The 16,248-nt window shown below is 41.4% G+C and overlaps 1 protein-coding gene across 1 annotated transcript in view; it reads left to right on the top strand.

The window, feature by feature from the left end:
* The first annotated feature begins 1,562 nt into the window (after positions 1 to 1,562).
* The window catches only part of MCTP1 (multiple C2 and transmembrane domain containing 1), a 369,964-nt gene continuing 355,278 nt past the window's right edge, over positions 1,563 to 16,248 (top strand). The window contains exon 1 of the mRNA XM_038765896.1: positions 1,563 to 1,700. Within this exon, the coding sequence (XP_038621824.1) occupies positions 1,677 to 1,700 (24 nt within the window). The 5' untranslated portion in view covers positions 1,563 to 1,676. The remainder of the gene's footprint in view (positions 1,701 to 16,248) is intronic.

The following is a 16,248-nucleotide window of genomic DNA, read 5'->3' as shown; positions in this document are numbered from 1 at the left end:
TATTCACTTTGCCATGCTGCTTCCCATTGACCCCCAATCCCTGTTAATCCACTGTCCCTCTCTTCATTTCCATTTCCTTCAATTTTCCAAATCTGTCTGTGTCATCACTTTGATCTCTATATAAAGTCAGTGGAAAAATATCTGGAATTCTGTACGGTTAACTTTCCTTCTTAATGGCCCCATGAATAAAGTATTTGTCACATCAGTATTTATACAACAATGAAAAAAAGTTGTTTTAAGAAGGAAAATAGCTAATCAGAGGGTGAGGGAATGTTCAAGGTGACTCTGATAAACCTTAAGACCTAAGTCACTATGACAGAAACAAAAAGAGGTGAAGAAGCTTGGGAAGCAGTGTGAAGAGAAACATGAGCCTGGGATTCAGGTGACCTGTATTCTAATCTTGCCTCTGCCACTTGCCTGCTGAATGGCCTTTTGCAAGTTATTTTACTTCTCTGTGCTTCAGTTTCCTCCTCTGTAAAGAGGGGATTCAATACTTGTTCTCCCTTCTACTTAGACTGTGAGCCCCATGTGGGATTGGGACTGTGTCTAACATGGTTATCTTGTATTATTATTGTTGTATCTATCCAGTGTTCAGTGCAGTGTTTGGCACACAGTAAGTGCTAATCGAATAGCACAATTATTATTATTAAGATTTTCCAGCATTACAATTTGGGTTGGCCTTTGTCATATTGATGATGTTGATTCTCAGAAGCTAACCGAAAATACTTGTTAAAGAGACTTTACTGGCTTAGGTAGAGGAATATGGTCAAATTAATCAGAAGAATTTCAATCTCCTGGCTTTTAATCTTGTACTTTACATTTTCTTTTGCTTTATATGGTATAAAGTTCTTCCAATACATTCCATAATACAGCATTTGACAAACTTTAACTTGATTATATTTTCTGGTAGTATCTCAGAGTTATTCATTAAAGAAATTTCTGCCTATTAACATAATTTATTTGGGTTTTCTTTGGACAATTTTCATGCCCGATATAGTGAAATGGGAGAATCAAGCTTATTGAGAAATGAAAAGATCAATATCTTAAACTGTGTGAGTCCTTTCTTTTATACCAGATTGATTCTTTAAGATTTTCCTCTTATTATTGGTATCAAGTGGTATTTTGGTTGAAACTATATCCTCTTGAATAAGATTCTGTAAACACTTGTAAATGTCAAGGAAACCTTTCCAATCAGCACAGAAACATCAGGAAGAATTAAAAGAAGGCTAGGGACTTCTTGCAATTAGAAAATTCCCCACTCTCAATAAGGCTGCCTCTGAGTAAAGTAATATAGCACGATAGACCAACTATCTGTTAGTTAACATCTTGAGGACTTAAACAGGTCTGGGGCTCCAGGTGTGCCCACTTAATGCGAGATCCAGCCTGAACACAGCTGAACATGATCAAACCCATTAGACGAGGGTAAAGGGCACACTATAAAGAGAACCCTTATGAGAAGAAGGCTCAGAACTACAGGTATTCATTCCAGGGGAGGGGGGGGGGGGGAAGGTTTAAAAAAAATAGATTCTTGGACTTGTGGCTCCAAATAACTTATAATCTTTAATGTTGAAATAGTCAGTCAATGAGGAGAGTATTTTCTGCCTGGATGGTGGGAGCTTTTGAAGGCTTGAGTGGATCTCAAAAACACGCAGGAACGCTATCTTAAGAAACCCACAATGTTAACTATGGGCACGGTGCAGGTATGTATGTAATTTTTTTCTTTTTGTGATGATATATGATTTCTCCCAGGGTTTTTTTTTTTCTAGGACACAAGTAACACCGGCAATATTCTTGAAAGACTCAGTGCCTAATTATTGGGCTTCTGTTTGTGCATGTGGTTAAGAAGAACTTAATAGGTAATCTTTTTTATTTGGGGGGAATAAAAGGGATCTGGAATTTATTTTAGCCTTTCTTAATACTAGGCTTCCATTTCTTTGGGTCTGAAATTCCTGCTTTCTCCATAGGGTTGTTAGAGCAAACCTTCCCTTCTATGGAAGCTTTAGTCTTCTTGTTCCCCTGATGACTGGGAAGTTAAAGTTGTTCCCTGACTGGATGATGATGTCCAGACTAGGGAGCAGTATGTGAGGAAGTTTAGAGCAAACTTAGAAATTTAGCCTTTACTTCTTTGGTAAAGTGGGATTAAGCCCTCCCTTCAAAGCCCTACTGAGAGCTCACCTTCTCCAGGGGGCCTTCCCAGACTGACACCCCTTTTTCCTCTCCCTCTCCCCATCCCCACCGCCCTACCTCCTTCCCCTCCCCACAGCACCAGTATATATGTTTGTACAGATTTATTACTCTATTACTTGTACGTATTTACTACTCTATTTATTTTGTCAATGATGTGCATCTAGATTTGCTTCTACTTATTCTGATGACTTGACACCTGACCACATGTTTTGTTTTGTTGTCTGTCCCCCCCCTTCCAGACTGTGAGCCCGTTGTTGGGTAGGGACCGTCTCTGTATGTTGCCAACTTGTACTTGCCAAGCGCTTAGTACAGTGCTGAGCACACAGTAAGCACTCAAATAAAATTGAATGAATGAAGACTATGAGTCCCAAGTCAGATATGAACTCTCTCCAACCTACTTGGTTTGTCTCTACCCAGGCACGTAGTACGGTGCCTGGTACGTAGTAAGTACTTAGATACCATTTAAAAAAAAGCTTCCATGCAGTGTAGCTTTTAAACTCAGTTTAAGGAACACCACCTGTTGAAGTAAACTGTCTACCTGACCAATATTTTATCTACTTGAATCTCTCCCTTTATCCCTGGGTCTAAGATTCTTACATTTCTTGTTTTTTTTTTTCCTACAGAATGAATAGGTATGAATAAATCAACTAAAATGTGCAGTACTGATTCCTTATCCAAGTGACTGTGCAAGGAATAGTCTGAAAACAGAACAGTAGCATATCCCCAAAACCTAGCAATAGGTTTCAAAAAGGTACAGATTGCTTGGCACAAAGAGGAGAAGGTACTACTACAGGCAGCCCTCAACTGAACTCTTCTCCTGTTATAAGACCCCAAATGCTCTGGTGTCTAGTTTAGACTGACATTATTAGAGCTTGCTTTTCTGTCCTTTGACTCCATACAGAGCACTGTAAAGAGAACTTGGGAGAATACAATACAGAAATAATGTCCCGTTCCTGGCTTACAATGGGCTTATGGTCTAGAGTAGGGGAGACTGACATCAATAAAGATAAATAAAATTGCAGATATGTACGAAAGTGCTGTGGGGCTGGGAAGGGGGATGAGCAAAGGGGTGACACAGAAGGGAGTGGGAGATGAGGGAAAAGTTTGGTTTTGGTTCTGCCGGTTTTGTACCCACCACTCTGATCCTGATAATCTCCCCCACCATCCACAGTTGCCAGGTCAACACTCCTATTTAAGCACCATCATCTCTTGAAGCAGGGAATATTCAATTGTATTTATTGAGCGCTTACTGTGTGCAGAGCACTGTACTAAGCACTTGAGAAGTACAAGTTGGTAACACATAGAGACGGTCCCTATCCAACAACGGGCTTACAGTCTAGAAGGGGGAGACAGAAAACATGACACGTGGACAGGTGCCAAGTCATCAGAATAAATAGAAATAAGCTAGATAATAATAATGATGGCATTTATTAAGCACTTACTATGTGCAAAGCACTGTTCTAAGCACTGATGCACATCATTAACAAAATAAATAGAATAGTAAATATGTACAAGTAAAATAGAGTAATAAATGTGTACAAACATGTATACAGGTGCTGTGGGGAGGGGAAGGAGGTAGGGTGAGAGGGTGAGGGGGTGGGGAGGAGAAGAGGAAGAAGGGGGGCTCAGTCATCTTACTCATACTGTTACTTAAGCACTAACTCATGCATATAGTCGCTCTTTCTACTTTTCTTCTTCCTGTGAATTTTAGAGCCTGCCTTCCTTGATGACTTGTAAGAGCCTTGAGGGCAAGGGTTGTCACCACTGAAAGTAAGCTGCAACCCACTAAGCCTTAGATACACGTTATATTGTACTCTCCCACACACTTAACACAGTGGTCTGCACATAGTACATGCTCAATAAGTACAATTATAATGTATCTAAGGCTAGTGGGTTGCAGTGGGTATGTGCCCTGCCCTTAATGAGAAGATCCCAGTACTCGTATTTTGGGATACTAACTCTTCCCACAAAGGGCTTGGGAGGTGGCACTCAAATACAGTTGATTTGTATTTATTGTATTGTATTTGTATTGAATTGAGAAGCAGCGTGGCTCAGTGGAAAGAGCACGGGCTTTGGAGTCAGAGGTCATGGGTTCAAATCCCGGCTCCACCAATTGTCAGGTATGTGACTTTGGGCAAGTCACTTAATGTCTCTGTGACTCAGTTACCTCATCTATAAAATGGGGGTTAAGACTGTGAGCCCCCCATGGGGCAACCCGATCACCTTGTAACCTTCCCAGCGCTTAGAACAGTGCTTTGCACATAGTAAGCACTTAATAAATGTCACTATTATTATTGGAGACTTTAGAGGAGTGGAGTGTATGTGCTAAAGGGCAGTTTTAGGTCTGACTCAAGAGCAGAGGCCAGGAAGGAGGCTTTTACAGTATTCTGAGTTCTTAAACTAGTTAAACATTTGTAGCCAAAAGCTTGAAATCAATCAGTGGTGTTGGAGGGCTTATTCTGTGCAAAGCACTATACTGTACAAGAGTTGGTATATACATTCCCTACCCACAATGAGCTGGGTTGCCTTGGCTTTTTTTGTGACTGTTTAAAAACTCATTTAGAGCATGAGCCTTACTTTGAGCGTATAATTTAGGCTTAAAGCATGAGCTTTGATGGTGTGTGTGCATGTGTATGATGCCAATGACGGTGAAGTTTACCTAATGACCATGAATGTAACTGAAGTGACTGAGGCAGGACAAAGCCCCATTCCACCATAGATAAACACACAGACTGTCCTGGTTATGTTGGTGTGTTTGCCACTTGGAGTATTTCTCTCATGATCATATTGAATAAAATGTTTGGAAATAATGAGAACAATTACAAAAACCTGAAGGAGCAGGGTGACATGGGAGAGCACAGCCTTTGGAGTTGGAGGACTTGGGTTATAATCCTGACATCATCATTTGCCTGCTGTGATTTTTGCCAAGTTACTTCCCTGTATTTGTTTGCTCACTTGTATAATGTTTTTTATGGTATTAAGCCCTTATTGTGTGCCAGGCACTGTACCAAGTGCTGAGGTAGATTCAAGCTAATTAGGTTGGACACAGTCCATGTCCCACATGGGGCTAACAGGTTTAATCCCCATTTTACAGATGAGGTAACTGAGATACAGTGCAGTGACTTGCCCAAGGTCTCCCAGCAGACAAGTGGCAGAGCTTGGATTAGAATCGAGGTCCTTCTGACTGCTAAGCCCGTGCCCCATCCTCTAGGCCACACTTTTTCACCCTCCCTCTTAATCTGTCAGCCCCATATGGGACAAAGCCTGTGTCTGGCCCTTTTATGGTGGTGATGGCATTTAAGTGCTTACTATGTGCAAAGCACTGTTCTAAGTGCTGGGGGTGATACAAGGTGATCAGGTTGTCCCACGTTGGGCTCAGTCTTCATCCCCCTTTTACAGATGAGGTAACTGAGGCCCAGAGAAGTGAAGTGACTCGCCCAAAGTCACACAGCTGACCAGCAGCAGAGCTGGGATTAGAACCCATGACCTCTGGCTCCCAAGCCCGTGCTCTTTCCACTGAGCCACACTGCTTCTCTAATCTCTTATCTTATATCTACCCTAGAACTTAGTACAGTACTTGGGGTAGATACAGTATGCTTCAAGCATTTGATATTCTTCTTTCCCCTGTCCCCCCAGCACTTATGCATATATCTAATTTATATATTGGTAGTCTCCTTCTATAGATTGTAAATTCCTCGTGGGCAGATAATGTCTACCAACTCCAGTCAGTGGTATTTGAGTGCTTACTGTGTGCAGAGAACTACTCAGTGCTTGGGAGATTATAATATAACAATAAGCAGATACATTCCCTGCCCACAATGAGCTCACAGTTTAAAGATGAGCTGTATTCTCCGAAGCACTTAGTGCAGTGCTGTGCACACGATAAGCACTCAATAAATACCAATCAGTGATATTTGCTTGTTTGATACAAAGTGCTTATTAGCAAATACCGTCATTATTGAAAACCTCCTTTCTGGGTTGAAGTACCCCATACTGGTCTGTTAGAGCTTGTTTTCAGCTGTCACTCACCATCTTCTGAGCCTGTGTTTTACTGCAACCTTTATGCCTTTCCAACTGCCCTACTTCAGCTCCTCATTCACCAACTGTCAGTATCCTACTACCTTCCATTCTTCTCATGCGTCCCATTTAGTGAAGTTGTGTTCAAGTTGTGGCCTCTCTTTCCAACACTAAACTCCACAATGTGTTCATTCACTAGTGGAATGAGGTTCTAGTGACCTAATGGAAGGCGCTTGGAATGGGGAGACTTGGGTTCCAATCCCAGATCCACCACTTGCTTGCCATGTGACCTTGGGTAATTCACTTTTGTTCCTGTTTCCTCATCAAAAAATGTGGATATGATACCTGCACTTTCTTTTCTTTAAACTGTGATCGCCATGTGGGACAGGGATTATGCCTGGCCCGACTGTCTTGTATCCAGCCCAGTTCTTGATACAAAATAAACACTTAACAAATCCCACAGTCTTTATTTTTATCCAAAGTTATTCCACGCTGATGTCTTAAATTTCCTGGAAACTTTCTGCTTTTTTCTGGGGTGGTGATGAGGCTTGGGTGTGGAAATAATGATTCTCATATAAAATTTACAAGCAAGATCAAGGAATTCATTGTATTTAATTTTCAGGTTTAACTGCTAATTATAAGCATAAACCCCATTGTAATTATAACATTTCCTGTTAGCTTCATATCTTGGCAAGCAAGGCAAATTGGCAATAACAATGGAGACACATGATAAACAGCAAACTTTCATTCTCTTTGGGAAATAAGTTAATCACACGTCTTGCTGGAGAAGGTGGTGGCCCAGACTCCACTATGGTTTGATTCTCTGTAGTTCATAGTGTAAGTGAATATGGGGCCTTGGGAAATGTGAATTGGAAGTTTACAGAGGTAAATCCTACAAGAAAGAACAATCTATTCAAAAGCCCCATATTTCTATTTTCATGCCTGACCTTGGTTTTCATACCCAGCTACACTTGTTTGCTGTGACCTTAAGCAAGTCACTTTTCAGTACCTCAGTTTCCTTATCTGTAAAACAGGAGTAAGATAACTTCTCTCCTTTCCCTGAGATTTAGTGTCCAATAGAACTGAGATGTTTGACCTAATTACCTTGTTTTGATCCCAGTGCTTATGTAATTAAATATAATAATTATTATTATTACTACTATTGAGGATAGTATGCTTCATCTGCAAAATGGGGATTAAGACTGTGAGCCCCCCGTGGGACAACCTGATCACCTTGTAACCTCCCCAGCGCTTAGAACAGTGCTTTGCACATAGTAAGCACTTAATAAATGCCATTATTATTATTATTACAGTGTTTGATACATAGTATGTGTTCATTAAATAACCTAGTTCTTATCTCTACTTGATTGTAACTTGCTCGTAGGCAGGGATCATGTCTGCTTACTCTATTGTACAATTCCCTGTGCTCAAATACTGTTGATTAACTAGTATTGGCATCATTAGAGCAGGATGACTGCATTAGGAGTAATCACCATTTCAGTGATGATAATCCCTGTGATTAATTTCCAAGATTAGATTTCAATGCCATAAAAGTGGGGTGGATGGGGGGTGTGTGGGGGAGGGTACAAGGAGAGGTTTGGAAAGAGCATGGGATTGGAAGTCAGGAGCCCCAAGTTCCAGTCCTGACTCTGCCTCTTGCTATGTGAACTTGGACAAATCACTTAACCTCTCTATGCCTGTTTTATCATCTGTTGAAAGGGAATAAAATGTGATCTCCCTTCCAACAGATCCCTTTGTGGAACAGGGACTGTGTCCAATCTGATTATCTTGTATCTAGCCCAGCACTTAGCTTGTACCTTAGTGCATTAGTGTTAATAAATATTATTATTATTATTATTGTTAAAGTGCCCATCCTCTTGAAAAGATGCATTAGTTCTGCCAGTGCCCAAAGCTGGCTGCTTCTGCTTCTAGGAGTACATGTTGAGAACACCTCAGTGGTTGGCTAGGGTGGCAAATAATGATTGTGGTATCTGTTAAGCACTTACTATGTGCCAAGCATTAAGTGCTGGGGGTAGATACAAGATAATCAGGTTTGATAGTGTCTCCCTTGGTAACCCACCCTTTTTCAGGCTGCCTGGGTGGGAGATGTTTAAATCCTAAGGAGGCCTATGCCCTCAGACTCTGCTGTCCTAACATGCCCCTACTGAGTCTACAGGTAGGTACTAATAATAATGATGATGACATTTATTAAGCACTTACAATGTGCAAAGCACTGTTCCAAGCGCTGGGGCGCTTACAAGGAGATCAGGTTGTCCCACGGGGGATCACAGTCTTAATCCCCATTTTACAGATGAGGGAACTGAGGCCCAGAGAAGTTAAATGACTTGCCCAAAGTCACACAGCTGACAATTGGCAGAGCCGGGATTCAACCCCATGACCCCTGACTCCAAAGCCCGTGCTCTTTCCACGGAGCCACGCTGCTTCTCAAGGTAGAAGTGTACCTACCATCAAGGAGGTCTGGCTGAACAGTAACCAGAAAAGGGGCCATTCCACAATCAGGCGTGGCAGAGCACAGGTGTCGAATGTGGTCGTCTCTGGACTACCGAAAGAGCAAAACAGCAGTCATTCTGGAAGCATTCAGATGACTTGCTCTTAGTGTAGACTTCAGGAAGTCTCATATCAAGAGGCAGTATCAAATACTAATAGTATTCTAGTACAGAAAACCAAAATTGCAATAGTATATTCTCCCAAGCACTTAGTACCTTGCTTAAATACAAATGACTACTAAATGGTGAAGCTAGCAATACTAGCTACTTAAAGGCCTTTGGGAGGCCACAACATGGAATTGTTTGTGCATAGCATATTGGTTTCTTAGTCATACTTGTGTATATGGAAAAGATCTCACCATCGATAGCATCTTCTTGGAAAGCTAAGGACAGATATAAATAGGCTAGTTAAATTGAGGCTACAGGAACTTCTTCCAGGGGTCCCAGATGACTGAAACTTACCTAAATATAACTCTATTGTCATTTTTGTGTTTATGACCTGGAACTCACTTCTTTCATATATATACCAGATTACCACTTTGCCCACCTTCAAAACCTTATTAAGGTTTCATCTCCAATTAAACCCCCTTTTCCCTAACTTCCTCTCCCTTGTGTGTCATTTATGCATTTGGATCTGTACCCTTAAAGCATTTGATATTTGCCCAACAGCACTTATGTACATATCCATAATGTATTTAGATTGTCTGTCTCCCTCTCTAGACCAAAGGCTTGTTGAGGGCAGGGAATGTCTACCAACTCTGGACTTTCCCAAGTACTTAGTATAGTACTCTACATACAGTAAGTGTTCAAATACCATTAACTGATGTTAATATGTTCAGAAAGCTCTAAATCCAAGGATGTATCACTGCACGGTCAGATCTTGACCCATGATACACGGAATATTCTCAAAGCAATCAAATCCATTAGGGCTTAGATTTTCCTGGGTCATCGATGTCATCCCAGCTATTCATAATGATAATAATAATAATGATGGTTTTTAAGCGCTCACTATGTGCCAAGCACTGTTATAAGTGCTAGTCTAGATACAAAGTCAACAGGTTGTCCCACGTGGGGCTCACAGTCTTATTCCCCATTTTACAGATGAGGGGAACTGAGGCACAGAGAAGTGAAGTGACTTGCCCACTTGTCAGCTGTGTGACTTTGGAGTAGGGATTCGAACCCATGACCTCTGACTCCCAAGCCCGGGCTCTTTCCATTAAGCCACACTATTAAAGGGTGCTAGTTTTGGTCCTGGGAATTAGACCAAGTCTCACTTGTATATCTGACAAATCAGTAAAATTTATAAATTTAGGCTTGGTACAGATACAGACCTCTTGGGTGTCAGCATTTCCACAGAAAGGAAATCCTGTGTCTCACTAATCTGCTGAACTTGGTTTGAGGAAGCCAAATATTTGGATAGGTGCAAAGCAGTGTGGCTTAGTGGAAAGAGCATAGGCCTGGGTGTCAAGACTTGGGTTCTAATTCTGACTCTGCCAGTTGCCAGCCATGTGACCTTGGGCATGATTCTGACTCAGCCCCAGACTGAGCCCCCCTTTTCCTCTCCTCCTCCCCATCCCCCCCACCCTGCCTTCTTCCACTCCCCACAGCACCTGTATTTGTTTGTACAGATTTATTGCTCTGTTTTACTTGTACATATTTACTATTCTATTTTATTAGTGATGTGTATATAGCTATAATTCTATTTATTCTGATGGTACTGACACCTGTCGTTTTGTTTTGTTTGTCTCCCCCTTCTAGACTGTGAGCCCGTTGGGTAGGGACTGTCTCTATATATTGCCAACTTGTACTTCCCAAGCGCTTAGTACAGTGCTCTTCACACAGTAAGGGTTCAATAAATACGATTGATTGAATGAATGAATGATCCCTGCCATGCCTCACTTTCCTCATCTGTAAAAATGAGATACCTGCTCGCCCTACCCCTTAGATTGTGAGTCACATCTGGAAAGAGATTCAGCTGCCTAAATGGCACCTTCCCAAGTGCTAGGCACATAGTAAGTGCTTCGTAAATTAATTCAATTGTATTTGAGCACTTCCTGTGTGCAAAGCACTGTATACTATAACAACTGGGAATGGGGTTCAAGATCTACCTTGGCATTTGAGACATATGAAATTCTACATATGTTTCCAGTAGCTGCAGTTTAAAAGGGATATAACTAAGCCAGAGAAAGGTAACCATGATAATGGTGCTAGGGGATGGAAAAGTTATATTATCGTCTGAGATGGGACACATTTGAAGTGTTCTCAATCATGAAGAGACTAGATCACTCATGTCTATCACCTGTTATATTGTACTCTCCCATGTGCTTTGTATAGTGTTCAACAAAATGAAGTGCTCAATAAATAAGTAGCTGCACCCCTATGTGAAGTTGCTAATGAAAACTCAGCTGTTAGCAGTCCAGATCACAGAACTGGAATTCCAAGTGATTTGGAGAGGCTCAAGAAGGGGAAGCTGTCACCAGGATTAAATTTAATTGGGCGAGAGCAGGACAAGACAGAGGGGAAAATCACCTGCTCAGATCACAGTGGGAAAGATCTTTCTCTTCACCAAGAGACTGAAAGATCTGGAAGTCATAGTGGACCATAAGCTCATTGAGTCCAGGCAGTAGTGTTAATAGCAAGCAAACATGAATGATATGGATAACTATAAGGACAAGAGGGCATTCTTCCCTCTCTATACACTGAACTCATCCATGAACCTTTTATTTAATGATATTTAAGTGCTTACTATGTACTAGGCACTCTAATAAGTGTGGAGTTGATACAAGCTTGCCAGGTTGGACACAGTCCCTGACCCACATGGGGCTCAGTTTTAATCCCCATTTTACAGATGAGGTAACTGAGGCACCCAGACATGAAATGACTTTCTCAGGGTCACACAGCAGACAAGTAGAAGCAGGATTAGAACTCTGATTCCCAGGCCCTTTCTCTCTCCACTAGCCCATGCTGCTTCTCAATCCAAGGAATTCCAAGCAAATTCACCATTTACAATATGATTAATGGATGTAAAGTCAGACCTTCTATCTGCCGACTTTAAAACCATTACAAGGCAGTGGGAAACTCTTCCCGGGCCAGGGGAGTCTACGTGCATGGGTCTCCTTGCAAATGTGCGTGGATATCTTGAGGATTAAATCCTATTCCCTCCTACTTAGTCTGTGACCCAGTATGGGACCAGAACTGTCCAACCTGATTTATCTTGTATCTGCCCCAGTGCTTGGCATCTAGTGCTTAATAATTTTTTTTTATTATGATTATTCCACCCCAGTATTTTAGTCTTCTGCAAAGTGCAGACCTGGATAGTTGGACAATCCTGTTTTAATAGTGGGGTTTTAAAAAAATGATATTCAGTTACTATGTGTTAAACTCTGCTCTAAGCACTGGAGTGGATACAAATCATGGGTTCTACTCCCAGTTCCACCACTTGTCTGCTGTGTGACCTTGGGCCAGTCACTTTAATTCTCTGTGCTTCAGTTCCCTCATCTGTAAAATGGGGTTTGAGACTAGGAGCCCCACATGGGACAGGGACTATGTCCAATCCACCCCAGCACTTAGTATACTGCCTGGAACACAGTGAGCGCTTAACAAATACTATTATTATTATTATTATATTGGACACAGTCCCGGTCCCACATAAGGATCAAAATAAGAGGGAGAGCAGGAGAACTGAGGCACGGATGAGTTAAGTGACATGGCCAAGGTCATACTGAAAGCATTTGGCAGAGCTAGGATTAGAAAGTAGGTCCACTGACTCTGAGGCCCATGCTCTTTCCACTAAGCTGTGTTGCCTCTAAAACAATGTCCAGCATTATATATGGTCTGAAATGCATAGCAAAATTTTCACTTAATTCTTTCTCCATTTCTTTGCCACCCCTGTTACCAAGTGTATCTTTCTGTATTGTTCAGACAAGATTTATAGTAGTGTGGGATCTATTCTGGGTGCAGTGAATATTGGAGGTGGCTAGTGGAAAGACCCCCAGAAGTTAATGATAGGCTTAAGAGAGTGAAGGAATCCAGGCTAGTTATACAGGAAGGATTAATGGGGCCTTGATAAGCCATGTCACTGATGAGGGAATAGTGGATGAAAGTGGAAGGACTCATGCCGGAAGGGATTGTTAGGTATTGGGAAGGATTTACAGACTTTAAAGGTTGAGGTGCTACATCTGAAAGGAAAATGATAGAGTTCTGTTTTGGGGATTGATGGGACCATGCTGGATAGTGGGGTGGTGCTAGAGGCTTTTGAGGCCTTTCCAGTGTATAGATCACTGGCTTTCATGTAAGACATACCACCGGGACAGAGCTGCTGCTCACAGATTTAGTAGATCCATTTCCTGAATTATTCTCCCCCCGACCCCCCCCCCCCTCCCCAGCCAGTTGGCTTCCTTTCTTGTCTCTCTTCCTTTTCAGTTCATCATAGTCCATTCTTTCAACCCTCATCATTCTTTTAATAATAATGATGGCATTTATTAAGCGCTTACTATGTGCAAAGCACTGTCTTTTCTCCTACTGGAGTATTCCAAGAAAGCAAACTGATAAGCAATGATCTGGCATTTGGTCTCTGGGCACTTCTGGTAGATTGACTGTATTCCCCTGCCTCCACCCAGTATTTCCAGCACTAATGGATAGGAAAATTACCAGCTTGCTCTCTCGAAAAAAAACCAGTATCACTGATAACTTTTTTTTTTAAACAAAGCAAAAAACAAACTCAATGTTCAGACTCTCATAATTCCAGTCCTTTACTATAGTTTCACCCAAGCTCTGTTTGCTCTTTTAGGCTCCATTTTGTAAAGCTCCAAGTTTTTTATAACTAATTTTTAATATTGTGAAGCCTAGAATTGCTACTATTTTAGAACAAGGTGATATTGCAGAAAGCAAATCTTACCTCGACCTAGCAAAGATGAAATTTTCAGACCTTTTTCTGCTTTAGGAATTTGCATTTGCTTAGCCATGCAAATATTTCTAACTCATCATCCTGCTTCCTGTTTGATGTTTTTGTAAAGCCTCCTACTGCTCAAAACAGGCTGCTTTACATTTTGAGCAGCAAATATTTGTAGGAATATGCATCAGTATTGCATTTCCTGACATCCAAATCTTGCTGCAGGGAGAGTCAGTGGAAAACAAATACAGGTATCCAGTGCTGGAGTGCCTCTTCAAGTAAGTAGAAACTCAAGCTGTTTTTTTTTTTTTAATTACCCTTACCTTACTATAGCTGTAGTTAAGCAAATAACCCTATGATGTCATCTTGGGTGTTGACTTCTAGGGTATGGTCATCTGCATACAGTAATATTTGAGTGACTATTTCCAGGACTTTGAAAAACAAAGTGTTTTATAGGTATATTTAAATGCTTACTATGAAAGAGCTGGGGTAGATAGATGATCAGGGACACAGTCCCTGTCCCACATAGGGCTCACAGTCTTAATCTTCATTTTATAGATGTGGTAAATGTGACACAGAAGTTAAGCGACCAAGTCATACAGCGGACAGGTGACAGAGCCAGGATTAGAACCCAGGTCTTCTGGCTCCCAGGCCTGTGCTCTCTAGACTGTAAGCTCTTAATAGGCAGGGAGCTTGTCCACTAATTCTGTTATTGTACTCTCCCAAGCACATAGGAGTGCTCTACAAAGTAAGTGCTCAATAAATACCATTGATTGGCTCTTTTCCATTAGTCAATGCTGCTTTCCAGGTGAATTGGAATTAGAGGTGAAGAACTGTATGTAATTCTTGCATCCAGGTGTTATTGCTCTTTTCGCATCTTCAGCATTGCTGCATTGAATAAATAGAGCAGGACCAGAGGTGCTACACATCCCTGCCTTACTTCATTGACAGAGGGATGCCTTTTGGTTCTGATGCCATCATGAAGTAGTCTTAGAATCTTGATGAACCTCGTAGGGCAAACGAATTTGTTTAGAAATGTCCAGAACCCCGATCTTCTAAAGGCATCATGCCTATGAAAACGATTCCCTGACATGTCAGCTGTGCCACTGGGTTGCCTGAAGCCACATTGGGATTCCAGGTGTGTCCGTCGATATTCTTTAATAGCAAATCCAGGCTCCATTTAGTCTGGAAGCTAAACTTCTGGAATTCTGGCCAACAGGGTGTCCAGTTGTCCAAAACCTACAAAGAAGCTACAAAAGAGGCTGCCTCTGGTAGTTTTGTTTTTAATGTGTAACGATAGTTGCAGTAGATCAAAACTATCCCTAGCATAATCGTTGAAGCTTCCCCAGCCAAGAAACTAGCAGGTGAGCACTATTATTTTGAGACTGGAAGGCAAAACGACTCTGTCACTGCTCAAAATGAAAACCTTCACCAAATAGTATTGTGTTTTGTTGTATGTCTAGGATTTAACCACTTTGCTATTAAACTGTTTGATCATAGAGTTGTTCAGGGTGGTACTACACTTGTATTTTTTAAAATGACATCATTGGTGCTATTTGAGCACTTACTGTGTGCACTTCTGTCCCGACCTGTAAGCTGTGCAGGTGACTTTCCCTGTGAAGGCAGAGCTTAAGGTTTCCTTTCGAGCTCTCTCTCACTGTCATCACTTGCACTAGGAGGATACATGTTGAGATGTCTTACATTGTTGAGGTTATTTACACTTACCTTCTCTATGCACTTGCAGCTAGGACCTTTGGACACTTGATATTTACCCTAACCCCACAGCCCTTTTGTACATCTTTAAATTATATATTATGCATTACTCATTCATATTAATACCTCTTGTCCTCTAGACAGTAAGTTTGTTATTGGCAGGGAATGGGTTTGCTAATTCTGCTGTGTTGGACTCTCCCAAACACTTAATATAGTAACCTGCCCATGGTAAATGCTCAACAAAAACCACTGCTTTACCTCAAAAGTTAAATAGGTCAAGCTCATAGAGGGCCTGTCTGTTTTTGTGTATGCATAAGCACTGTACAAAGAAATATAATGTTAAACTCCATGAGGTACTGTCTCCTACACTTTCTGTATGCTTCCAAACACTAATATTAACTTGTACACTATTATTAAGCACTACTTTGCACCAAGCCTTGGGTGTAGCTGCAAGATAATGAGATGGGACACAGACTCTGCCTTACTGGAGTTCACAATCTAAGAGCAAGGAGAGCAATATCTTCTCTTTTTTTGCAGATGAGGAAATCAAGTCAAAGGGAGGTCAGTGGCAGCACTGGAATTCATAGGGCTCCTGATTCCTCATTCTTTGCTCTATACCCTAGACCACACTGCCTCTCCTCCAGTGTTATTCAGTAACCACTCAATAAACTCATCATCACTGATGATGATGATCAAGAAAATACTCTGGATAAAGATAATGTTGGTGCAGAATGCCACTTAGGAATAGAACATGATTGCTACCCAACCCAAGTGAAAAGAAATCTTACCTGAGAGCCCTGACAATGGGAAGAACAAGATTTAATAATAATAATAATAATGATGGTATTTAAGTGCTTACTATGTGCCAAGCACTGTTCTAAGTGCTGAAGTAGATACAAGGCAATCAGGTTGTCCCACATGGGGTTCACTGTC

The sequence above is a fragment of the Tachyglossus aculeatus genome, chromosome 23 (assembly GCF_015852505.1).
Source record: "Tachyglossus aculeatus isolate mTacAcu1 chromosome 23, mTacAcu1.pri, whole genome shotgun sequence".
NCBI classification, from domain to species: domain Eukaryota; kingdom Metazoa; phylum Chordata; class Mammalia; order Monotremata; family Tachyglossidae; genus Tachyglossus; species Tachyglossus aculeatus.
The sequence above is the reverse complement of the archived record's forward strand: the minus strand, read 5'-3'. Positions and strand labels throughout refer to the sequence as shown.